General features: G+C 33.6%; 4 protein-coding genes across 4 annotated transcripts; 2 read left to right on the top strand and 2 right to left on the bottom strand.

The window, feature by feature from the left end:
- The first annotated feature begins 1949 nt into the window (after window positions 1-1949).
- On the top strand, window positions 1950-4423 carry LOC107641941 (glutamate receptor 2.8-like). Its single transcript, XM_016345314.3, has 4 exons — window positions 1950-2400; window positions 2512-2818; window positions 3104-3513; window positions 3938-4423. Exons 1-4 carry the CDS (start codon window positions 2086-2088, stop codon window positions 4313-4315), a joined length of 1410 nt encoding a protein of 469 aa, XP_016200800.1. The 5' UTR covers window positions 1950-2085; the 3' UTR covers window positions 4316-4423.
- Window positions 4424-7960: 3537 nt separating this feature from the next.
- Window positions 7961-8530, bottom strand: LOC107615599 (uncharacterized). Its single transcript, XM_016317652.1, has one exon. It carries the CDS (start codon window positions 8528-8530, stop codon window positions 7961-7963), a length of 570 nt encoding a protein of 189 aa, XP_016173138.1.
- A 7769-nt stretch (window positions 8531-16299) lies between these two features.
- On the top strand, window positions 16300-18743 carry LOC107641909 (glutamate receptor 2.7-like). The gene is made up of 4 exons (XM_016345302.3): window positions 16300-16686; window positions 16863-17211; window positions 17524-17933; window positions 18060-18743. Exons 1-4 carry the CDS (start codon window positions 16312-16314, stop codon window positions 18519-18521), a joined length of 1596 nt encoding a protein of 531 aa, XP_016200788.1. The 5' UTR covers window positions 16300-16311; the 3' UTR covers window positions 18522-18743.
- A 1235-nt stretch (window positions 18744-19978) lies between these two features.
- DGK4 (diacylglycerol kinase 4) lies at window positions 19979-26545 on the bottom strand. The gene is made up of 12 exons (XM_016345308.3): window positions 25812-26545; window positions 25332-25454; window positions 24766-24903; window positions 24598-24683; window positions 24141-24228; window positions 23190-23265; window positions 22559-22641; window positions 22263-22333; window positions 21445-21522; window positions 21122-21209; window positions 20689-20805; window positions 19979-20467 (listed from the first exon to the last, which is right to left on the bottom strand). The coding sequence occupies exons 1-12, from the start codon at window positions 26145-26147 to the stop codon at window positions 20309-20311; spliced, it is 1443 nt and encodes a 480-aa protein (XP_016200794.1). The 5' UTR covers window positions 26148-26545; the 3' UTR covers window positions 19979-20308.
- Between the last annotated feature and the right edge of the window lie 1073 nt (window positions 26546-27618).

Genomic DNA, 27618 nt, shown 5'->3' with positions numbered 1-27618 from the left:
TGACATCAGAAATGAAAGGTGAATATACTTATATCAAATATAAAAATAAGAGTGTGTTAATGGAATATTTGTACAATGTATACATTACTAAGGATCGAATTCTTGACTTTTCGGATCTAGAACTCTGATATTATGTCATGATACCACTCATCTCAAAAGCTTACGCTGATGGAAAAATGTAACACTAATAGTTATATCTCTAATATTTCTTAAACCTCCATTATACACATTGTACAAATATTCCATTGACTCTTTATACTTTTTCTAAAAATAAAAAGACATAGCAAAGTAAATAATTATATATTCAGTTTCTATATGTAATATTGAGTGCAATAACACATGTTTCATCAAACATTATTAATAAATTAAATGCTATAAGCATATTGCACAAGAAAAAAAATGATACAAATATATATTCTATGTGTCTGAGGGGTAACATACTGAGATGAAACAGAGATGCTCTCATTTTTTTAGTTGTCTAAAAAAATTGGAAAAAATTAAAAGGAGAAAAAGAGAGAGAAGAAATGAAAGAAGAAGAGGAGGAAATGATTGACTTGACCTAGTATATATGATGCAAACTATTATTATTGTACAAGTCAAATATTTTACTTTTCCATTTACATGTTGCCATGTATGAAAGAAACAACATATTCTCTATTTTAGAAGAAGATACTTCCTTCTCATACTATTATCATATTCACATTCAAAATTTATTTAATTACTTCCCTCACTTAATCTATTTCCCTTGTCCTTACATTTTTTCTCTTTATTTTCTTAGTTGTACATCATATATAAATAATTATGCTACATATATATTAAAAGAATAGTGCTAGGGACCAATGGCCTAAGCGTACAATGTGTACAATGGGCTAAATCTTTGGTCCATGAATAAAATGAACATCACCGGCCACTTATCCCAAAAATTCATTAAGGATTGAACTCTTAACCTTTCGGATCTAGAATTCTAGTACCATATCTGAAACCACTCATCCCAAAAGCGTAATATGATCTCTAATACTTCCTAAATCTCCATTGTACACATTGTACGCTTAGGTCATTGGCTCCCTATACTTTCTCATATTAAAATTAGTTGCTAAAATTAGTTATTAATATAAAATATATGTTAGAATATAAATATATATTAAAAATAAATTAAACTATATAAATATATTAATGATTGATTTTAGTGATTAATTTTAATACGTAAAAAAATGTTATATATATTATACTTTCTCTACTTAATAATATCAATTAATGAAAAAAATCTGAGATAGATAATCCATGCTCGCGAGTCGCGACTCATTCTCAATTACCATACTTGATGGACCAAGTCTAACGGCTAAAGATCTATACACAAACTTAAATCAGTGGATAATAAACATAATTTCTATGAAATTTCTGTAGCGACTTACGTAGTTGATTTTGCTCCCATTTTTATTTACTTTTATTTTTTATACTAATCAAGCTAATCATATTTTTGCCAATGAGTAATAGCTCAAATGACATAGTCTCCCCATACTCAATTAAGAGGTTGTGGATTCGAGTCTCATATCTTTGATAAAAAAAAAAAAAAAGCTAATGATCAGTGCAATCTTAGCTTCTTATATATATTTTCCATAAGGAAAAGTCTAGGGGGCCAGCAATTTTATTGCATTTTGGCCAGCATGTAACCAGCAGAGAAAGGTAAACCATTGGATGAAATCTCACACTAATCTCACACCATCAAATCATCATTAATGGCTAGTTGATGGCTACCAATCACAAATGTTGCTGCCCCTAACATTGCTCTTTCCATAATAATGACTATTCAATGATTATGGGAAAAAGCTCTTTTGGACAATAGTATCTCACGCAAAAGAATTTGACTAAATTCATCTTCTGAGTGTGACATATAAAACTATTTTCGTTGACCTTGTGAAATATGAAACTAAAAGTTACATATGCAGATATACACATGTCAGAAAAGGAAACCATTTAATTCCTAATGATTTTGTGGACAAAATCCATCAACTCAATCTATATATATATAATTAACAAAGAGGAGAAGCTGCATGACAAGATTTAAGATCTGATCTTGTAAGATCGATGGCTAATAACAAGAGCTTGTCATACCTTGTGGCATGGCTTGTCATAATGTTTTTGGTTGCGCCAAGTACAGCATCCATGGAAGAAACAGTGAAACTGCGAGTAGGGGTGCCCAAGAAAGAAGGCTTCCCGGAATTTGTGAACGTAATATTGGACGAAGATGAGCACAAGTACAATGTCACTGGATATTGCATGGATGTTTTCAATGCCGTATTAACAATCTTACCTTTCAAAGTTTCACTACAAATTGAAGCTTACGACGTTAATGAATCAACTGGAACATACGATGCACTAGTACAACAAATCCCCCAAAAGGTAGCTTCAGCTGTTAGATGACAATTTAGTCAAATTTTTTTAATTATTGAATGACTTTTAGCTATCAACTTCACGTGAAGTTAACTGCACATGAATTTCAATATGTTGCAGTATGATGTTATGGTAGGGGATATCACAATACTAGCGAAGCGTTCGAAGTTTGTTGATTTCACGTTGCCATATACAGAATCAGGAGTTCAAATGGTTGTAGCAGCAAGGCAGGGAAGGGAGCAAAGCATGTGGACTTTTGTGAAACCCTTCAGCTGGGATCTTTGGTTAAGCATAGTTGTCATGTCTATGTTCATAGGTTCTGTCATACTCATCATGGAAAGGAACAAGCAGGAGGTAGCCAATTCGCAACAACTAAGCCCAATCTACTTCTTATGGTTTCCAATTTCTCAAGCCGTTCTTCCTGAAAGTAAGTAATGTTAATGTTACCTTCTTCTTCTATCAACAGTTTAAGGTAAAAATATATATAATTTGTTATGAGAACAACTAGGGAACCAAAAGCATATCAGCCAAAAATCAGCCAAAATATGTTTGGACTCCATGAAAAATTGGGTTTTAGTTTGTGCTCCGTAATCCCAGGAGCAGTTTTGAAACATATTATTCAAAAAGTGATTCTAATTAAACGGTTTTGTTTATTTTTTGGTTGATTACTTTTTGGTTCCATATATTTTTCCATTTGTTATTGGTATGTTAGGAGAGGGAGTAGCGAAGAAGTGCTCGAGGTTTGTGTTGATGGTGTGGCTTCTATTGGCGTTTGTGCTGATGCAAAGCTACACGGCGAGCTTGACGACCATGATGACGGTGGAGCAGCTTCAACCGAGTTTTCTGAACGTGGATGATCTACGCACAGGGGATTACTATGTTGGATACCAAACTGGATCATTCGTTTATGATCTCTTGCTACACAAGTTGAAATTCAACGCTTCCAAGCTCAAGGCTATTGGCAGCATTTCTCAATATCACCAAGCTTTGAAGAATGGAAGCCGTGGCGGTGGCGTTTCCGCTATAGTCGATGAACTTCCCTACCTTAAACTCTTCCTTCAAAAATATGGATCTAATTACATGATCTCAGGTCCAACCTATCGAGCTGCTGGCTTTGGTTTTGTAAGTTTCTCCATCACCTTTCATTTCAGTATTCAACTTTTAGTGATCTTTTTTTAGAGGTAGAGAGCCGTTAGAATTTATTATTTTTAGTCATTAATTAGTTATTAATATTTAAAAATATAGGATAAAATATGTTATTAAATTATTAAATTAAATAAATTAAATTAAAAAAGTTGAGTTGATGACCTAAAATAATAAATTCTGATGATTCTTAATAATACTTATTACTAATACTAATTGGAAAAGTCTGGGCGGTGACAACTTTTTTAAATTCTGACCAGCATGTAACTAACAAAGAAAAGTGAGTCATTGGATGACATCTCATACCATTAAAATCATCATTAATGATTATTTAATAGCTACAAATTACAAAAATTACTTGCCCTAACACTCTTCGTACTAATTTGTGGCTTCTCATGATCAGGCATTTGCAAGAAACTCTAATCTTACAACTGCATTTTCAAGAGGGATTCTGGAAGTGAGTGAGAGTGACAAAATGGATAATATCAAGGCAAAATATTTTGGCAAGATTATGAATAATGGATGGCAATACCAATCTGATTCTTCAACAACGTCGTCGTCCTCGTCGTCTTCTCCGAGCAGTCTCACGTTTCATAGCTTTTCAGGGCTGTTCCTCATAACTGGAATTGCTACTTTGTTGGCACTATTTGTCTCCGAGACAGTGATTTGGCGAACACCAATTTCCATGGCCAAAGCATATAGTCGCAGATATTTGTTCTGCACTAGCTCTACTTCTGCGCAAACTCATCCAACAACCGATGATGATTCTATTGGAAAATAAAAGAACAAGGCACACACAGGAAGAATATAAAATAAAGAGGAATATATGTATTGAATGTATTTGTGTGTTGTTATTTTAAAATGATTATTACATACGTATTTATACATTTCTTTGACACTTAAATTTAATACATTCTAATAAACAAATGGTTTAAATTAAAACTAAATATAGATAATTTATTCAAACTATGGTTTCTATTCATTCTTGAATTCTAACCATCAAGTTTATTTTTAACATCCTTAGCTCCCTTAAACTTGATAATTTTCTGACTCCAATCATAATCCTTAACTTTTGAAAAGTATCATATTTCAGAGGTTTTGTGAAAATGTCAGCAACTTGATCAAGTGATTTCACATACTCAATCTCCACATGCATGTTCTCAATACATTGTCGAATGAAATGATACTTTGTTTCTATGTGCTTGCTTCTGTCGTGAAACACTGGATTCTTTGCTAGGGCAATCGCTGACTTATTGTCTATCATGATCTTGGTGGATTCAGCTTGCTCAAAATGAAGTTCCTTCAGTAGTATCTTCAGCCAAATTGCATGACATGCACATGCAGTGGCAGCAACATATTCAGCTTCACAAGTTGAAAGAGTGACTATAGGTTGTTTTTTTGAACACCAAGAAATTGCATTATTTCCTAAAAAGAAAACAAAGCCAGTAGTACTCTTTCTGTCGTCAATATCCCCAGCATAATCACTATCACAATAGCCCATTAATTTGAATTCATCTAAAACTGAATAAAACATGCCATACTCAAGAGTGCCTCTAAGATAGCGAAGAATTCTCTTGGCTGCCTTCATGTGGGTTTCTATTGGATTTTTCATATAACGACTAACTAACCAAACTGAAAATAAAATGCCAGGTCTGGTACAGGTCAAATACCTTAGACTCCCAACGAGACTTCTGAATAATGTTTGATCAACTTTTCTTACTCCTTCTTCCTCTTTGGAAAGTTTGACTCCACACTCCATAGGTGTATTGGTAGGATTGCAACCTAGCATGTTGAGTTTCTTCAATAGCTCTCTTGCATAAGCCTCTTGTGAGATGAAAATTCCATCCTCCATTTGTTTCACTTCAATTCCCAGATAATAAGACATTAGTCCCATATCACTCATCTCAAATTCTTGAGCCATTACTTTCTTAAATTCTTCAAACATTATTTGATTATTTCCTGTGAATATAAGATCATTCACATAGACACAAACAAATAACAAATTTTTTTTTTCCTATTTCACATAGAGTGCATATTCATGAATACACCTAGTGAAACCATTATCTTGAAAATACGTATCAAGATGATCATTCCAAGTTCTTGGAGCTTGCTTTAGTCCATATAAGGCCTTTTTAAGCCTTAACACCTTATCTTCACAACCCTTAACAACAAAACCCAAAGGTTGTTCAATATAAACTTCTTCCAGAAGATTACCGTTCAAAAAAGCAGACTTCACATCCATTTGATGAATTTTCCAGTTGTTCTGTGCTGCAAGTGACAACAATAGCCTTATCGTCTCCAAGCGAGCAACTGGAGCAAACACCTCATCATAATCTATTCCTTGTTTTTGTTTATACCCTTTTGCAACGAGTCTTGCCTTATACCTTTCTACATCACCTTTAGAGTTTTTCTTAACTCTATAAACCCATTTGACTCCGATAGTCTGATGACCACTTGGAAGTGATGCAAGTTTCCAAGTGTTGTTCTTCTCAATTGCTTGAATTTCTTCTTCCATAGCTTGTATCCATTTCTCATCTTTGATAGCTTCTTTAAAACTTAAAGGCTCATCATTGGAGAGTAAACACAATAAATTTTCATCCTCTAGTATTTCTGTTTGCTTATAGAGATCAGGAAGACTTCGATATCTGTGAGGGCCTTCGCTTGAACTAGAGGATGGAGATGACGATGATGATGCTAGTGGGGTTAAGGCTGGTGTTGAAGGATCGATTTCGCTTTGTACTTCTTGCATCGGGGCTTCTTTTTCCTCAAAGTAAGGCAGAAAATCATAAGTGACTTCATTTTGTGTACTCCGGTCCCACTTTGCATTTTCTTCAAACTCAACATCTCTGCTTATTATTACTTTATTATTGATGGGATTGAAGAACTTGTAGCCTTTAGTATTCTCCTCATAACCAATAAATACAAGCTTTTGGCTCCTATCATCAAGTTTCGATCTTTCTTGTTCAGGAATTTGGACATATGCAATAGATCCAAATACCCTTAAATGTGATACATTAGGCTTCAAACCACTCCATGCTTCTTGAGGTGTTATATCTCTCAAACTCTTGGTAGGTGAGCGGTTTGAGAGATAAACCGCACATGCAACTGCTTCTCCCCATAACTCTTTTGGTAATGACTTACTTTTTAACATCGTTCTTGCCATATTTAGAATTGTCCTATTCTTTCTTTCAGCAACTCCATTTTGTTGAGGCGATCTAGGAACAGTTAGGGGACGTCGAATACCATGATTTTCACAAAACATCTTAAATTTATTTGAAGTGAATTCTCCACCTCTGTCAGTTCTAAGAGCTTTTATATCATAGCCACATTCTTTTTCAACGAGGGCTTTAAACTTCTTGAATGCTTCAAATGCTTCGCTCTTTTGCTTCAAGAAATAAACCCATGTTTTTCTTGAATAATCATCAATGAAAAGCAAAAAATAGGCGCTCTTACCAAGTGACAAAGGCTTGATAGGTCCACAAACATCCACGTGGATAAGTTGAAGTGGCTTGGTAGCTCTTGATTTGGACTGCTTTGGAAAACTCTTTCTTGAATGTTTTCCAAGTAAGCAAGCTTCACATAACTGATGAGGATGATCAATTGTTGGAATTCCTTTAACCATCTTCTTTGTTCCCAATTCTTTGAGCCCACCAAAATTTAAATGTCCATATCTCATATGCCAAATTCATGGTGGATCTTCAATACATGACTTCAAACATATAGCTCCACCGCTTCTCATGTTTAACAAAAACATACGATTTCTTGTCATAGAAACCTTAGCAATAAGATTTCCATTTTTATCTCTAAGCCAAAGATAGCGATCTTCCATGACTATCTTGCAACCATTCTCCATAAGTTGCCCAATACTCAAGATATTATTCTTCATCTTTGGGATGTAATAAACATTAGAAAGAATCTTATGACTTCCATTCTTCAGCTCGAATAGAATCGTCCCTTTGCCATTAATCTCTACTTTTGATTCATCGCCAAAACGTACGTGTCCTTTTACGTTGGTGTCGAGTGCTACAAATTTACTCCTATCACCTGTCATATGGTTGCTAGCTCCATTGTCAAGATACCACGTACTATCTTCAGAATTTTGATCTTCCTTGAGCGTAAGGAATAATGTTGGTTCTTCAACATCTTCACTGTGCACAACAAGTTTATTTTCTTCTTCTTTGGATGTCTGACACTCCCAAGAATAATGTCCATCCTTTCCACATGAATAGCATTCAATGTGTCTTTTGTCAACTGTTCTTCCTCTTCCACGACCTCGAGAAAAATTTTGATTTCTTTTCTCTTGAGAATAATTTTTCTCATCTCTTCCTCTTCCGTAACCACGTCCTCGTCCTCGTCCATGGCCTCGACCTCGTCCTTGTCTTCCATTTTCGTTGGTTTCTCCTCTAGCATTCCACGAAAATTTTGCCTACAAGACATGCTCCACACGTTCTTGCTTGCCTTTATCCATTCTTTCTTCATGGGTCCGTAAGGAACCATTCAACTTATCAATGGACATAGTATCCAAGTCTTTAGACTCCTCAATGGCTACCACCACATGGTTAAATTTTGAGTTTAGAGAACGAAGGATTTTTTCAACAACACGAACATCTTCTAATTTTTCTCCAAGCCTTTTCATTTGGTGTACTACTGTCAAAACTTTGGTGAAATAATCCGAAATGGATTCAGTCTCTTTCATCATTAGAGACTCAAACTCAGCCCTTAGAGTTTGAAGACAAACCTTCTTCACCTTTTCAACTCCTATGACGGAATTTTGAAGAGTATCCCAAGCTTTCTTTGCGTTGGTTATATCAGCAATTTTCTCAAACATATCATCATTCAAGTCTTGATGAATGATAGTAAGTGCACATTGATCTTTCTTTCTTTTATTTTCTAATTCTTCCTTCTGAGCTTCTGTTAGCTTCTCCACATTTTCTGGTTCTACATAACCTTTCTCAACCATCTCCCACACTCCTTGAGCACCGAGAATTGCTTTCATTCGGGCTGCCTAATTGTCATAGTTGAGCTTAGATAATTGTGGGTATTGAAAAGATAAGGTAGTTCCTTTTGACGAAGACATTTTATAAGTGGCTCTGATACCACTTTGTTGAAAAATAAAAGAACAAGGCACACACACGAAGAATATAAAATTAAGAGGAATGTATGTATTGAATGTATTTGTGTGTTGTTATTTTAAAATGATTATTACATACGTATTTATACATTTCTTTGACACCTAAATTTAATACATTCTAATAAACAAATGGTTTAAATTAAAACTAAATATAGATAATTTATTCAAACTATGGTTTCTATTCATTCTTGAATTCTAACCATCAAATTTATTTTTAACAGATTCTTCAACACATACAACGGAATCCGTTTAACATTACTGCATACATTCCATCACTCCTTGGTTAATTGCAAAATTAAGTCTAGTTACATGACCAACCATTTTTGTAAAATATAATGATTTATATATTTACATTTTGTTTTCAATGTGTGTTGTGTACAAGTACTATATTTGATTGATGTAGGTTTATGTAAATTTTACTGATGTATATTATATGTAAAAACTGATAAAATATCCAAAGTTTGATATGTTAATTAACTATTCGCAAAACATTGTTGACTTTCTAAAATTTTTGTATACTTATTAACAATAGTATTCAAACTCTGGTGACTATTTATATCAAAATTTATATACTAGTTTTTTAAATGTTGTTTAGAGATATATTAAAAAAGTAACTAATATTGTTGAGTTTGAAAAACTTGAATTATTATGATAATCAAACATTATTAAAATATTAATTAGAAAATTGTTAAATCATTATTTGTTTCAAATTGTTTGGTTGATGTGTGTGTTAGTATGCAAGAAATAAAAAGAGTTTTTTATTGGGCCAAAGTTATATAAACCCAAATTGATAAATGAATTAATTTGTTTTGTGTCAAATCAGATCACTCAAGTTGCTGAAACTTGAATAGGAGATAAGCTCAAATCTCAAGCCCAGTTTGATAAAATAAAATGATGAAGAAAGTGATCCAAGAAAGTCATACGGTGATCACAAAACAAAAGAGGTCCAATTTGATGATGCACTCTTCGGTTACCTACTCTATTGGTTAATGGAATTCAAATTACATTTTAATTGATTTCTTTTCTTGGTAACTAAAACTCACAATTCAATTTCATTTAATTGTACATTGAAAACTTTGTCTCTTCTATTTCTTTTCATTCGGTCACTTCAATAAAAAAAAAAAAAAGAAAATACAAGTTATTAAAGAAAGTAACAGTGAAGTTATGAAAGAAGAAAAGGCTAGGTTGACGATGGCTTTTGAAAAAAGAAGATTCGAAGCATGGCTAGATCTTTGTCATTGAAGGCAAGATTTTGAAGAAGAGTTTCAAGATTTTCCTTGTCAAAAATAGAAGCAATCCACCTCTATTAGAGAGAAAGATCTCAGTTGCAAAAGCTCACTTCCATTTTTGTTCATCAGAGAAAGAAGGTAGCCGCCGAGCTACACATAGGAAGAAGCAGAAATGGAAAGCAAGGAGCTGTCCAAGGTCAGAGGTTCATCAAGGGTCCGAGTTCTTTCTTGGAGCCAAAGTCAAGATTAAGGGCTTAGAGTGAAGGAACTTGATGAGAAGGGTTGAGAGAGGTACATGCATGTTGGTTTGATTTTGGCTTTTCCTCTCTCGTCTCTCTGTCCGAACCGCTGTTGTCTCTGGGTTGGAGAAGAAGGTGCTTGGTTGAACCGGTTTCAACCTTGAAAGCCTCCCCTTCTATAATAAGGGTGAACGGCCAAGGGTTGAGATCAAGAAGAAAAAGCACAGAGTTCTCATAGCTACCCTAAGCTAACAAAGTTCTTCTCCTTCAATGAGTTTCATTTTGTTTTCTTTTCTTTAGTTTTGTCTGTCTGAGTCTCATGGTAAAAGACAAACATGGTGAGGTTTATAAGAAAAAGCCAGTGAGAGGAAAAATGCAGAGAGAAAAATTAAAGAAAAAGTCATAGATGTCTCAGAGTTTCTTTGTACATCTGTATGTTGTGTTTCATGATCCTGTGGAAATTCCCTTGTAAGTTGGGTTAGTACTTTGCGGTTGAAAGCTTGGTAAGAGTCCAAGTCAAATTCAGATTTGGGGATAAAATATGGATTTGTCTCAAATAGAATTGGGTAGATTCTAGGGAAGAATTGATGTTTGTAATCTAATGATTATACTGAAATTTCGTCACTGTTGTGATGGAGACTGGATTATAGTTGAATCAGGATACATTTGGGTGTGATTCTCTCTTTCTCTTTTACTCTTATTCTGTTTTTGTTGCGTTGGAGACAAAAATAAAAAATATCTCATAACCCGTTACGAAACAAAAAAAAATGTCTCTTGACTTGTTATGAGACAAAAACAAAAATATCTCCTGAAGTTCCTTTGAAAAAGTAGAAATTAATATTGAGCAAAAAAGAGCTAAGATTCAACCCTCTCTTTTCTTGGCCACTGATTACCATCATATATTAATTCAAATACTAATTTATTTTAGTAATTAATTTGGAGGGTAATTAAAAAACTCAAAATTAAAATTGATTATAAAATTGTTTCTCAAAATAGCTTTGCTGATGAATCTTAAAATGATTTTTTTTTTTTAACTTTTCTTTTATGCTTGACATTATGTACAGAACATAAGTAAAAAAAAGTTTAAAAATGATACATAATTTAATTAATTTAGTAAATCAATATTCAGTATATTTAGTGAAATCTCATATATCTATCTCTTTAGAGTCGTTTTGCTAAGAATTCAATATTTCTTTAACTAACTAACAATCAACTACCTGTAATAGATGAATCAAGATTTAAAAATTTAAAAACTATACTAACTAATTGTTAATTGAAAAAAAGTTGATTTCTATTTTTTTTTTCTTTTTAAAAAATACGGTTTAATTTGATATGATTTGAATGTGTAAGAATATTCTCAATTGGCCTAGTTAAGTGAAAATGACTAGATCCAGTTGGTTTGATTATTTTAATTTCTTCCACCATGGTTTTCCACTCCCTTTTTCGTCGAAAAGTCGATAAAGACTCGCTTTATATATGAAGTTATGAACGTTATACATAATCAGAATAATTAGCTAGGCTTGAAAACTTTGACTCCATTGGAAGCTAAGGAATTGAAGAAACTTAGTTCTCGTTATAGATATGAAGAAAGTTCTCCACTATTTATTTTTTTTAAAATAAGGAGCTCAACACAACTAAAAGAGCAAACAAAACAATAATAATTTTCTCTTTATTTTGAAAGATTCTTTGATTTTTTTTTCCTAGCCAGACGCATTCCAATATTTGAAAGCTTATTTGGCACTATTCATTCTTTCAAGAAATCGTACACGCGTTTCTCCAGAATACGCGTTTTCTTATCTTTTGTCACATAGAGCCATAATAACGTACGTACTCCTTGTTGTTTTATGCATAAACTTGAACAATGGATTGATGGAATCCACATTATTTTGTTTATTTTATGAGAAAGTATAGGGAGCCAATGAGCTAAGCGTACAATGTGTACAATGAAGGTTTGGAAAGTATTAGAGATATTATTATTAGTGTTACATTATCTTCTCAAGTTATGTTTTTGGGATGAGTGGTTTCGGGACATGGTATAAGAATTCTAGATCCGGAAGGTCAAGGGTTCGAACCTTGGTGAACCCAAAATTAGCTTTTTATAACATGTGATGTTTATTATTCCTGGTATCCGGATGGTTATCCCTGGAATCTGGATGCTTATTCTGCATAGTATAGGTGATGTTCATTTAATTCATAAACCAAAGATTTAGCCCATTGTACACATTATACACTTAGGCCATTGACTTCTTAGCACTACTCTTATTTTATTCTGGCCATGAGAACACTCAGAAATTAAATTTTATGGTGCCTATAATTTAATTCTTAATTTTTGTCTAATTTATTTTTTATGATAATCTTTAAATATTTAATAATTATTTATTTTTATATTTTTAAAATTAAATATTAACTTTTAATTTTTTTTAATAAATTAGACAAATATTTTTAGACACCATAACCGTATTCCAAAGCGGCTAAGCCATTGCCGTTGATGTATGTAATGAGGAGACAAACGTACAAAAGAAACTTAAATTAGTAATATATTTCTTATTTCTTTTCTCTTAACTAAATAGGTAGATTTAATTTAACCATTAGGCTTTTCTCAAGATATTCATTCTATGTGACAAGAATATACCTATATTCTCGATTAGGAAACTTTAGTTTAAAATTCAAATTACGATCATCAACCTGATTATATATTACATGCATTGACTACGTTGTTTTGATTCTCAGTTCAAATATAAGAAATGACCTTGTTGGTTGTTAGGATAACGGCGCTGTTGAGTCAAGCAAATTAAAGGAACTCGCAACCTCTTAATTGAGTATGGGGAGACTATGCCATTTGAGCTATTATTCATTGACAAATTAAAGAAAATTAACGTTAGTAAAATATAGAAAGAATACTAGACAGTGAGCAAAATTTATTATTTTTTGTTAATAATTAATTATTAATATTTAAAAATATAGTTAAAAATACGTTGTTAAATTATTTTTTTTTAGGTGTCTCTACGTTGTTAAATTATTAAATTAAAAGAATTAAGTTAATATTTAAAAATAATGATAAAAAATAATAAATTTAGATAAATTCTTGAGTATTTTTTAGTTTTATATATAATGCATTGACTTGTAGAAAATAAAACTGTTGACAGCCTGCTCGGAATAAACTTCACAAGTGTTCAAACAATTAGCGGTTGAACAAATCTCCCTATGTGATGAGGAAATGGTCAGCAGTCAGCACACTACAATAACCTTAATTGTTGAGGCAGGAACTTACATTACATATCCAATATATTGAGTGAATATTAACTAATTAGAAATGAGCAATGCTAGGAACAAAAGGGTATTAGCCAAAAATCAGCCAAAATACTTTTGGTGAATTCAAAATCTCTACGAGTTAATAAATATGGATGTTTCTTCTGCTAAATATCAGAATATTTTTTTTTTATACTAAATGGATGTTCTTTTATATATTTTTCGAATTTTTTTTGTATTGCAAATGTGAATATCTCTATTTCTTTAAGAATTTCATTTTTTTTAAGTTTTATAGATATTTAATTATTTTTACTAAAATATAATTGGATGTTTCTTTTGTTAAGTATTAGGATGTTTTTTTTTCATATTAAATGAATGTTTTTTTTTTATTTCTGTAATTATGTAATTTACCGTCTCTTTAATCATCAAAACGGCACATAATATCCCAAAACGCAAAGAGTAACATCTTGACGATGCTGCTACCGTGCCTTGTTTCGATGAACCATTGTCCTTTGATGGAGAATTTAAACCCTCGTTCATCACCACCATCTTCTTTTCACTCAACCCTCTCACATATTCCTTTTTATTTGTATTCCTCACAGTTTTTCTTATTGGCTTTGAACTTGAAGAAGAAGAAAAAGAGGTATCACTCATCACTAGAATTACATACCACAAAACACACGTACAAAGTGTCGCCACCGATCTACCAAACACCGTCAAGAACACCAAAATCAATATCATAATAACGATGGGGACGAAATCATCATTGTTGGAATACGCAAATCGAACGACTTGGAATAAACCTTCTTCCTTCTCTCATCGAGTTCAGCTAGAAGTTTCCAAAACTTGTCTAATCCACGTGTTGAGTATGGATTCTTGTCGACGGTGGCGAATCCGACGAATCAGATGTCGGTGATAAAAGAGGAGTGGGTCGCGGTGGGGAGGCGGAGAAGGTCTGACGGTGAGAGAAAGAGAGGGGTCTGTGTGTGATTGTTGGAGGTGGGTAGGTTAATGTGAGAGAAAAGAGGAAGGTTTTTATAGGTTTTAATTAGGTTTACTTAATCAATTTTAAATTTTGAATTTAAAAAATTTAAAATTAATTATTAATATAAATTAATGTGATTTTGTTTAGTTTTTGGCCGGTAACCTTTTGGTTCCATATACTTTTCCATTAGAAATTCTCCGCATATAAGCGTTTTTTTATAAAGTCTTTATAAGTGCACATTTTTTTCTTTTTGCGTATGTTCTTCTTTCTCCTCTTCTTCTTCTTTTTCTTTTCTTTCGTTTCTTGACTTCTCTTTCTCTTTCTTCAATCATTACTGCACGTTTTCACTGCACCTTCTTCTTCTTCTTGCTGCACGTTCTTCTTTCTCTTCCTCTTCTTCTTTTTCTTTTCTTTTCGTTTCTTGCCTTCTCTTTCTCATTCTTTAACCGTTACTGCACGTTTTTACTGCACCTTCTTCTTCTTCTTGCTGCACGTTCATCTTTCTCTTCTTCTTCTTCTTATTTTATTTCATTTTTTACCTTCTCTTTCTCCTTTTTCATTTACGTGCTTTTCTCTCTGTTTTCTTTCTTCGTTATTATCGATTTCCATTATTTTTTGACATCAAACTCTGAAATCGTTTTTGAAGAAGAAGAAGTAGCAGAAGATGAGGAGGAGAAAGAGAAAGAGTTATGAATTATGCATAAGGTGTACTTCAACGAATTTTGGGTGTATTTCTTAAATCCTTTGGGTGTAGTTTTTGTAATCCTTTGGGTGAATTTCTGTAACTGTTTGGGTGTATTTCTGTAATCCTTTGGATGTATTTTGGTAATCGTTTGAGTGTATTTCTGTAATCGTTTGAGTGTATTTCTGAAGTTTCATTATCTTCAAATTTAGTAAGAAACTCGTTTTCACGGAAGAAGAAGAAGAATCATTTATAATGCATGGTGAGTAGCGCGCTTTGGAAACAAGAAGTGGTTGAATAACGTGCATTTATTTACTCTTAAATGTGGAAGTGTGATGCGTGTTTTCTGTTAGACTTGTGCCAACTTGTAAGACTTGTAAGGTAAAAAGACTTGTAGCAGACCTCTTAACTATTTTTTATTAGTTCTCTAAATTTATTAATTACAACCAATGTCTTGCGGAGAAAAAAAAATTAAAGAAGGTGCGTGGTAGCTAGTAATGGCGGTGAAAAGATTTATAGGTTACTAATGGCTAAATAAGTAAATAATCAACTCGTCTATTAAATATTAATAACTAACAAACAACATTAAGTCTCAGAGAAAAAATAAAAAAACAACGCTAAGTGGCGGTAAATGTAATTTGCTGTGCTAGTCGATAATTATTGTTGACTTTTCAACATGAGTTATAAAGCTAATTGACATGCAATTATAGTATCTTCTTCTAGCTTTTTACTAAGGCAGTAAATATAATGTGCAAGTTGACTTAATTAATTATCACAATAGGCTATTGAGTTACAAAATGAACATCTTTCATACTATCTAGAATAATCATCCGAGTACTAGCGATAATAAACATCTTCCTAAAAATTTAAACTGATTTTGGAGTTCATCAAGGTTTGACCTTTCGGATCTAGATCTCTAATACCATGCATGATACCACTCATCCAAAAAATTTCAACTGATGAGAAAAGGTAACACTAATGATTATATCTCTAATACTCTCTAAACTTCCATTATACAAATATTCCATTGGCTCCTCATACTTTTCCTTTTAGAAACCTTAACGCATACGATACGCACTGGGATATTCGATGTGGGGTCAGCAGTACACGAATCTTGTCCCGGTCACAAATGTGTATGAGTAATTTCTTTGTAATGCTTATTGTGTTTTTTAGTAATGTAATATACCGTACCATATTGATACTATATAATAAGCAAGACGTAACCAAGGCCATAGTGTCCATACACATTTCTCACTCTAAACATGGGAAAGATAAATTACTTTGCCTGCATTATTATTCAATCTTGGTATCTTATGGTCATAATAACAGTTGCTGAGTTTGAAAGTGTTGACTCTTCTGTTCAACCACTACCACTCCTAGGAGGAAAGAAATTGATCATTGGGATACCCTTTAAAACTGGTTTCACTGAATTCGTGGAAGCCAAGCTGGATCCTACAACACTCCAATTGGTCCACGTCAGTGGCTACTCCATTGATATCTTTTCTGCCACGGTTGACTATATCAAACGCTACTCCCATTTCAATGTCTCTTACGATTTTCGACCATTCATCAAAAATGAAACAGGACAAAGTGCTGGCTCTTATGACAAGCTTGTTCAACAGGTTTTTAAACACCAGGTTAGTAATGGTTACTAGCTATAAAAAAAATAAAAAAAAATTCACGTATAATTATCTTTTATGTGAAGTTATTAGTTGAGAATTATCAGTTTTCAACTAATAATTTCACGTAAAGATAAATTGCACCTGAGAAAATAATCTTATTAGTTTTGTTTATTAATGTAAATGAATTAAAGTATGATGCGGTGGTGGGAGACGTATCAATTGTAGCTGAGAGAACAAGGTATGTGGATTTCACGTTACCATATGCAGAGTCAGGTGTGAGGATGCTGGTGCGAGTTGGATATGGCGGCCGCGGTCTAAACATGTGGATATTTCTGCGGCCATTTAGTTGGGATCTATGGTTGTCCATCATTCTAGTATGTGCTTTTATAGGAGCTGCAATACGATTCATGGAACGTCGTAACATTCATAATAATAATAATAGTCATGAAGAAGAATCTGCACATGGTTCTCCACCTCCCCAACAACTCAAAGGGATATCAATATTATGGCTTCCAATTGATCAACTCTTCCTTCCTCAGAGTAATTATATTTTAGTAGTTTTCTCTTAAAATTCATTAGAGTTTAGGTGCATCAAAATTAAATGAGTGAATATCTATTCGGTCCCTAACAATTACCTCGAAAGAACAACGATGCCCCTAAAAAAAAAAAAAACATCCAATTCGGCCACTGACTCCCTATGCCAAAAAAAACATTGACTTTTTTTTAGCACAGAGACTTCGCTGTCTTTCGAGATAATTGTCAGGACTGTTTTGAGTTTTTCTCAAATTAGATTCTTCTTTTAAAATTCATTCTACACAATAAAAATTGAACTGATTTCACATATTGGAGCAGGAGAATCAGTAGGCAAGAATTGCTCCAAGTTTGTATTGGTGGTATGGTTGATATTGGGATTTGTGTTGATGCAAAGCTACACGGCAAACTTGTCATCCATGTTGACCGTGGACCAATTGCAGCAAAGCTATCCAAGTGTTGATGATTTGAGAACAGGTGGTAGCAACATAGGGTACCCAACGGATTCCTATCTATCTGAGGTTCTGGTTGACAAATTCAAGTTCGATAGATCAAGGCTAAAGAATCTGACAAAAATGGAAGATTATCAGAAAGCTTTAGACAAAGGAACTCCAAAAGGCGGCGTTGATGTTATATTTGAGGAGATACCATACATCAAGATGTTCCTCAAAAAATATGGTTCCAAGTATAACATGGTTGGGCCTCACTATCGTACTGATGGGCTTGGCTTTGTATGTAAATTAATCTCCATTTTTTCTCTCTTCTCTTTCCATCAACAACTTTATAGGCACGTGTATTTCGTTTCTGAGTTGTGACACATTTTTTGCATGCTTTGCTATGTGTGTTTTCTTTTTCAGGCGTTTCCAATTAACTCCAACTTAACATCTTACTTTTCAAGAGCTATATTGAACGTTACCCAGAATGACAGTTTTATGCAACCGATTGAGATGAAGTATTTTGGAAGCAGTAACTATGATTTCGAAGATGATTCTTACCAGTTATCAACGTCAACATCATCAGATAGTACTCCTAGCCTTAACTCACAGAGTTTTGCGGGCTTGTTCATCATCACAGGAATTGCCACATTTTTAGCTTTGGTGGTTTCTGAAAGCAACATCTGGAGAAAACCCGTAACACTAGCCAAAGTCTACAGTCAAAAGTTTCTTCTAATGTCTCCTAGTTGGGCAAAATCTAAACAATCTATGGATGTTTCTACAAAGCAAGGGAATAAAATATGTTCTATCAGTGAACCAAATAGCATTCCTGAAAGTCCATCAAGGTTTCCAAAGTCTAATCTTGCTCTAGACACAGTTGTATAGATGGTATATTAAGTATTAACTTAATCATAGGCGAAGTTCTTTTTATGTCACTCTTTATTTGACAACCAGCTCTGTGAATGGTGAAAGAACAGAAAAGTATTAGATTATTGAGGAGTTTATCATGTGTATTATATATTTCAAGTAGTGGTTATATCATATATATATCATCGTGTAAAACTTGAATATAATTAAGTTACGGGACAATAGAGACACCTTTGTTTATTTTTAACGTAATTATGATAGATATGTTTACGATATACTATAAGTTTCATTTACACCGTCATTTAGTCAAATTCATGTATTTAAATATTTATGTAAAGTTCTTTTCCGGGACATTGAGATAGGGACACAGAGACACAAAATTGTGTCTGACAGATGAGACATGGACAGAGACATTAGACATTGTATTCAGAGACACTGAATTAGTGTATTTTGTGTCCATCTTGACAGAAAGAACACAAATATACTAACAAAAGACACAACTTATTTTTTATTTTTTCTTTTATTATTCTTGTTAATTTTTTATAATTATATCTTTTTATTATTATATTTTTCTACTCAAATTTTTTAAATGAAAAAAAAAGAGAATAAATTAGATTTTTATAATTTATTCTAGTTTATCACCAAACAAAATATAAGAACAAAAAATTTTGTATCTCTCTTTTTTGTCTTGTTCTAATTGTCTTATCTTATCCTCTTCTTAGAAACAAACGCAGTCTGGCATAGTACATAAAAATTAAATTCATTTACTATTTACTATTGAGATAATAATTGAAAACCAACTTTTTCAAGTAATACTTAATTACTATTTTTTTATTGGTAAAAAAAGTTCTTTGACAAAACAGTTAATATTATAATGATAAAACAAAGTGAAAGCCTCACAAGATTATCCATCATATTTAGTTCTTTTAATCCTATCTAAATGCCCAATTATGATTACTACACATAGATTAAGAGTATTTATATTTTTAATAAATTTAAATGAATGTACAAAATCATAATTAATTATTCAGCTTTTATAACCTTGCACCAGTTAATTCCAATTTCCAATGGTACAAGCGATTTCTTCATATTAGAAGTGTGGGCACAATGACAGCGAGCATGTTATCATATCTTTTCACAAAACACACCATAAATACACGTAACCATATTATATATGTACTAATTTTATGTACAGATCTCTTATTTACTCTTTTTTTTCCACATTAAAAGCAATGATAAAAAAATAGAAAATAAAATTAAACTTTATAGCATAATAAATTTGTGAAGAGAAAAGCGAATCTGGGCTCTATAACACTTGCTTAAGCCGACGAGTGAACTGACCACTCGACCAACCCAAGTTGGTCATAAAAGGGTTATTTTACATATACGAAAATGCACATGCTACAAGGTCCAAGGATTGAATAACTCATATTTAGAAGCCGAGATTCGAAAATATGAGAAGCTATAGCTACGTATTGATGATCGAGTAATTGTATATATTTCAATTATGTAAGTGATACGCACGGTCAAAGAACTCTTTTGATACATACCAAGATAATGGCGTGCCATCGCCCAAGATTTGCACATAATAACACGTCTTACATGAATCCCAGCAATGGAAACTACCAAAGAACTACTCTCCTCCACACTAATGAATAAACTATATTTCTTAAGAAACAAAGAGGAAGATTTTTACAACATCGATTTTACATTTTCCGGGTAATGGAGAACCAAGCCAATACCTATGGTTATACACAATCCTAGCATGAATCCTTGCCGCAGTGGAACATTAAAACATCGAATAGTTACTCACCACTGACCATAAGTGACTGAAAAGGCTCTCTCTTTATTTCCACGACTGTTGAGAAGTCCCTGCTCAATGGCTGCTTCCAGGGTTCTCCATCCATCTGCATATAGGAATTCTTCCACTCCCCACCTCTTACTTCCAATCGAATAGCCGCTGCCTGAAAAAAAAAAATCAACAACAACAAAAACAAAGGAAGAAAAGAAATCAACAGGTTGACATATTTTATTAGCAATGTACAAGACGAAACTGAAGGTGGTCAGGTCAACACAAATGCAACATAACATGAGGTTTTCAGAATCGCAACATAGTGGTCTGCCCACATTTGCATTCGGGTGTACCCCTGAACTTCACCATGAAAGAATTAATAAATAGCAATACCTGAGCAATGTGCTTTGCAGAGATCAATTCAACCATGACAAATGATGCATGCCACCCTTGCTTTAAACCAAATATTTCCAAAAGGCCATCAGCAACGTCAGCTTCAACAAAGCCTCTCTAGAAGAACAACAAAAAAGCCCTTTTAAGAAAAAGACCCTTAAATTTTGAAAAAACACAAGTAACATTCTCATTAAGCTTATATTAAGACATGGGTCAGAACAGCACTGTTGAGTGTTGACACATAATCACCAAAGTACAGGAAATGAAAATATCAGATGGGTTTATATGATGGGATTTTTTTCCCTTGTTTTTGTGGTGGTAAGGGAGGAATTATTCACATTGCTAACAATGACAAGGCTAAGAGACAATGTAAATTTGTACACCCTAATGACTTAACCTTATATTAAGGTGCCAGGCAACACAAATACAATACCTTTTCCAAATATTCTGGTTTGAGTTTACCCCATGGGTCTCTTCCACTTCCATAGCTATGAAGATTTAGGGCAACTATTGCTCTTACACTGAAAGGAAATAATGTAACCTTATCATGCAAAATGAACAAACCAAAAACTACAAAGAGAGATTGGTACTTCAAATAATTTAGAATTCTATGAATTGAAACGGGAGTTCAGAACTTCGACGAGGAAAAATGCAGAGTAGCAACAACTAAAATGTGGTGAAACACAACGATATTTCAAAATATTTCGGAAGCACTAGCAAAAATTATACTACAGGTATGGATATGAAGAAATGCACCTTGAAGGGATCGGAACCTGCTCCCACTCCGAGCAATTGACCTTTCTGATATGCATCCGCAGAATGTTTTTAAGACCCCTGACGTAAGGATTTAAGGAAACATCCATATATCAAATAGTTTACTTAAAGCAAAAACATACATTTAAAAAAAGTGCAATTCAAAGAGGAACATACATATGAGGAGTCCAACAAATTCTAGCCCACTAATTGTTCCAGATCCTCTTTTAACCACAGTTCTCTCCGTTAAAATTTTCTCCAAATCTACCTTAGATGACATTACATAATGCTACATGGCAAAGAAAACATTTCTTTTACCACTTGGAGACAAACTTTGGTGTATATAATATTTTTCATCGAAGTTTATCTCAAAATATCAGTGAAAATATATTCTATCATCCAGCAGTTTTGAACTCCATAAAAAGAAATGCACTACACCCAAACATCATAAATCCAAAGACACAAGTCTCATGAAGACCCAGAAGTTTTAAGTCAAACTGACCATACTGGAACTCTAGAAGACTGGAATGACTGTTCAACTGCAAGTATCTAACATCTTATTTCTTCTTTAGTTTTGGTGGATAGAACACAAGATTACAACATTATAGCACAGACAAACTCTGAGAGTTGAAAACCTTTTGGCAACTCAAACCCTAGTTTGTTTTACAAAAAGAAAAGAAGAGACAATTCTAGTACTAGTAAAATAATCATTCTCTTATCTAAAGAAATATTTGTTTCATATTTAAAAGCTGTTGCATGATTTTTCTTTTTTTCTTTTAAATTTATCAGAAGAAAAAATTGTTGTAGTTGGTGTATCTTGCCTTAAACCTGGATCAGTTGTGCAAGGTGTGAAGAACCAGCCCTGGGTGCAACTATAACCAGAGTATATGATCTGCAACCAGGAAAAAAACAAAAAAGTGAAAAAAGGTTCTAAAATCTTTTATGGAGTAAAATCTGTTATATCATTTTGACAAGTCAAAGTAGCCATTGGACTGTTAACATCAACATACAAATGGGGAAAAAAGAAAAGATATAGATTACTAATTTCTTGCTAAAAAAATTGTACAATCAATAATACTTAATTAGAAAGAGCATCCAACAGCTCAAAAGTTAATACCTTGTTTGTTATTGGACCACTTGCAATGTAAGGTTTTTCATTACGTAGATGATGGAAGCCATAAGCCACTTGGGCATCCATTCCTGTAAAATATAACAAGACATTCTAAAATTTCTCACAAATATAAATTAGATATTCAATTGAGGCATCTAAAATGCTTTCTATCCTAAATCAACGTCCTATCCCAAGAAATTTATAGCATTTTAGGTTTCTTTATCATGCACATGCAGACGGATGATGAAAAGCAAAACATCCACAGGTAAGACATTTTCATTTCACTTCAGTGTGACAACCCCAATGATGAGGTCACATCCTGCTTTAACTTCTGATGGCATTATTGCACAAAAAGTTGTAGGACCAAAAGCCAAATATATATTGCATGTGTACCATGTGTAGTAACACCAAAGTAATCTAGAATATCTGAGTACCATGCAGAGAGTAGTTTGGCTACAACATAATGTTCCAATTAACATACAGTAATACTCATGAAGTGACTTGATTCTCAAATCTCATTGATTAATCGTAACTATTACCTAATTAATTAAAATGTACATGATGATAGTATGACACCAACTCCACAAATATTCATTTCAGTCAGCAGATGATACTGCTGTTGAACAGATTAAAGTACCTATGCTGAAGTAATTGTAGAACACGCCTTCATAACTTGTCATTTTCTCGGGCAGTTCTCCCTCAATTTCCATGCCCTACAGAGACAAGATACGTCACTCATATTAGAAGTCAGGGGAGAAAAAATTAATAAGTTATGTTAATAAAAGGGGTAATGAGAAGAAATAACTGAATAAAAAATCAGAAATATTCATCAGAGCAAGTTTAATGGAAACAAACATTCGGGACTGACAAGGGAATTCTGAAAAAAATGACCATAAAAAACTGATGTCAATCTCTTCCATCGTTCCACCCTCGCTAAATTTTCTATTTTTCTTGAATTGCACAAGATGAAGTGCCCCACAGTATTTCATTTGCAGAAGTTTTAAACGTTGCACTTACTTTTTCGGTTGCAATGTACCAAAGGAACACATAAGAGTTAATCCCATAATGGATCAATTCATACGATTTCTTATTCAGATACCTCAAGCACAAACCATAACAGTTCCTCACCCAATTATTTGCCAGAAAACAATTTTTTTGGTCAATATCACTGTGACCACTGAAGCTACCATACTTTGGTTCTGAAACTATAAAAGATTAATTTTAGAGGGAAAATAATGTTTTTGAAACTATTTTAGGGACCAACAACAACCATAGCTACCGTCCAAAAAGACCCTGTAATGGCTACTTATATTAATGAAAGGGACAGTAAGCTATAAAGCTATCTCATGATTATTGTATAGTAAAACATGATATATTAGTTAAGCCATCTAAACAAACACCATATAATCTAATCATGAAAACTTACATTGCCAAAGAATATATTATCTTTCTTAAATATTCATGAAGCATATGCATTTCAACCCAATTACCTAGTACACAAGGTATCATTGCCACTACAAAAAGCAGCATAGCTAATTTGCAACATGGTGCTAAGATAAATGAATGGTGTCAAAAACACGGCCAAAACCTGATCAATAGTAAAATCTTCTGTATGTTTCAAAGAATGTGGGGGGTCCATAGGTGTGCCATCTGGCATTGAAAGTGAAACTCGCCAACTGTGTTGAATGGACAAAAAGATAAATCAAATTCAAATATGAAATTCATAGCAAAGAGAACCAACTATAAATATTTCTCCATTTAAAATAAAAACTTCTGCATGTTTTCTAGTTCATCCATCTTAAGATAGAATATGCAAAGTGCATATAACATGAGCTAGAACTTGATATAGTACAGAAGTACAAAACTACAAATCAAGTCTAATCGATCATAGCAATGCCAGAACATAAATCCCACAGGCCAGTACCTCCAGGCATTAGACTATGACACACTTCATAAAATTACTTATTTGCAGAGAACTACTTGAAAGAGTCTACAATATGATAATGTCATACTTGAAACTCGGAGCTTAAAAAGTTACAGCTTACCTATCCAAACGATGAATTGGTCCAATACTAGCTTTGAGCAGAGTTCTTTTAATAGCTGATTTCCAAGCAAAAGGAAATGAACCACCCTGATAAATATCCAAAAGACTGATTAACATAGTAAACCCAATATTCAATTAATCTATAATTTCCAAGCATATGAATGCTTACCCAATGGAAACTCCTAGACAGGTCATTTCCTGTACCAAGAGGTACGATAGCCACGGGAGGAACTGGCTCTCGACCTTGATTGCGAAGTTCTATGAGACATCCTAATACCCAGCCAACAGTACCATCACCTCCAGCAACCTGCCCAATCATCGAGATCCACCCTATGTGACTGCTATTTTACTAATATCTAAACTTGGTATGCACAATTGCCATGGTGGCTGACTAGCACCAGATCACACAATCACATTGTATTTTATCTTCCATTTGAAAACCAAACATCTCTTGCAAATCACACGAATTTTTTTTCTGCTTTAATACAGAAGGAAAAAAAAAGAACCACTAATTCCTCTAATTAGAATAATATCTCAAATTTCTGAATTAAGTATGCATAGTGAGAAGAGAGCCATGCACTATAGCAGGTACTATGAGGTAAAAATAGTCGCAACACTTCATGCAACTAATTCAGTTCACCGAAAATTAAAACTAAAAAACAACGTCATCATACACTCTGCATTTAAACCATGTGAAATATATCGCCTGTTATAGACAGATCCCTATCAACATACCAAAACCCTGATTTTTTCACGAGTTTCTTTGGCACAAGTATCACCAATAGCAGCCAACATCTCCAGGCAACCCAATCCATACCGTACAAACTCATGAGGCTTCACATCTGATAGGTCAAAAACCTGCAATGTAAATAGAACCAACCTAACATCAACCAATCATGCATGGAAAAACACCAGCAGCACAAACAGGACTATAGAGACGATAACAGGTGCGAAAATCGAAAGAATCAATTAACCACTACAAAATTCATTGATGCAACTCGAATAACGAAAACACAACAGAGTATGATGAAGGAATCTAAATGGAAAACGAAACTTCCTTTCTCATATTCAGTCTCAGTTGTAACAGTACTTCTATTACTAGATCTTCAACTTTTAGCAGATTTTTCCCCCTCTATGATTTTCTCTGTTCACCGACGGGTTTATTCAGAGAAGCATCTAAAAGCAAGCAAGAGAAGAATAAGAAGAGAGAAGAACCTGTTCGTCGCTGATGAGTTGCTGGAGCCTCTCCTTGAGAGCGGGACCGTGGCGGCCACCGCTTTTGGGATTGATAAAGACGACCATGGGAGAAGAGGGAGGGGAGGAGTCGTCGTCGTTGGTGCGGGAGAGGTAGCGGGACTCGCCGGCGGCAGGGTCCTGGAGGCGGATGGAGTCACGCATTGCGAAGCGGAGGTACTGCGGCATGGCAAGTTGCTTCTTCAAGTCTTCCTTGTCAATCCGCATCCCGGAGAGGCCGCATCCCCTAATCGACTCCACAATCGACGACCTCACCGCTATCTTGTTGGTATCTCCCGTCGCCGACGGCGGTTCCATCTCCTTCTTTCTCTCTCTCACACACTCTGTCTCTTGGATTCGATTCTTGTGCGCGAAACTTAACTGCTGGCTTGGTTGGGATTTCTATTCAAAAAAGAAAGGAATTTTATTTATTTATTCAGTATATTTGTTTATTTATGTGTGTCAAGACAACTAAAAAATAATATGCATTAAAAATAAAAATAGGAAAAATGGCTATGGTGGCTGCGTGTGTGTGTGTGAGTGAGGGTGGACAGCGCTTTCACTTTCCGAGGATAGGAAAAGTCCCAGTCGTGGAACGGTGGTTTTCAGTTTTGAGAATAAAAGGTTGTGGACTTGTGGTGCAACTTTGCCGTTCAGGAATCGCCTTTTTTTATATAGGGGAAAAACAAATGCCCTTCAGCGTCAAAATTATTTACGAAAATGGGCGTGGTGTTGCCCCAACGGCTATTTGTCTATCACTCACCCAAGCACCCAACCAACACGTTCCTCATCATTGCTTTCCATTAATGTCATACCGTATTACTAAATATTTTTTTATATACTTTTTAATTAACGAATATTAAGATTTATTGGCAACAAGTCTTTTTTTTAATCTCCTTTTTACTCCTTGAGTTTGGGCACGGATGTGATTTTGAATACTAATTAATAAATTGAGAAATTTGAAATTTAATTACTTTTTAGATTTATGTAGTATAATTCATACGTAAATATTTACTTTTTATTTTTTTTATTTCTCATGTATTATTTTCAAATACAGTAAAGCCATACCTCTATAAATACATAAAACATAACAAATTTTAGTACATCCATTAGTTCATTTGTTCATTTTAATAAGTGTTCAACAATTAAATTTTATTTTTTGCATATAATTTATTAGTCAATAATAAATTTACAGAAAAAAATTCAACCTGCAATAAATTAATTTTTTATTTTTTAAATAGAGAAATATTGTAATCAATCAATCAACATAAATGGACCGAAGACTTTTATAATCCTATCAACTAACACCCTTTTCAAAAAAAATTTAACGAATGTAATCTATGGCTAATTTTTTGCATATGATACCTAGTTTAGTGTAACGCCGGGTTATGAAATTTAGGGAAATTTTACACTGTTGTGACAGCAGTTAGCTGACGGAAAGAAATCAAATGGTCTGATTTTTTGTAGGTGAGAAGAAATACAAATCGGATTGTCCGATTTGTGGCAGATGTATATATGTTTGCAAAAAAATTGGACCCACCGATTTTATGCATGGAGAGTGAAATTTTTTTTGTCCAAAAAAATCAGATCCACTGATTTTAAAGGACAAAATTTTTGCTGGACAATGAAATTAGACCCACCGATTTTCGGAAGACAAAAGTTTTTTTGGCAGGCTGTTCTACTAATCGGACTGTCTGATTTTAGTGTTCAAAAAAATTTGAACCATCAAGAAAGCTGTCGGACGGTCCGATTTCAGTTTCATATATACCCAACCCAAAACCGAGCTATC

This window comes from Arachis ipaensis, chromosome B1 (assembly GCF_059453495.1).
Source record: "Arachis ipaensis isolate K30076 ecotype BB chromosome B1, ASM5945349v1, whole genome shotgun sequence".
Lineage (NCBI taxonomy): Eukaryota > Viridiplantae > Streptophyta > Magnoliopsida > Fabales > Fabaceae > Arachis > Arachis ipaensis.
The sequence above is the reverse complement of the archived record's forward strand: the minus strand, read 5'-3'. Positions and strand labels throughout refer to the sequence as shown.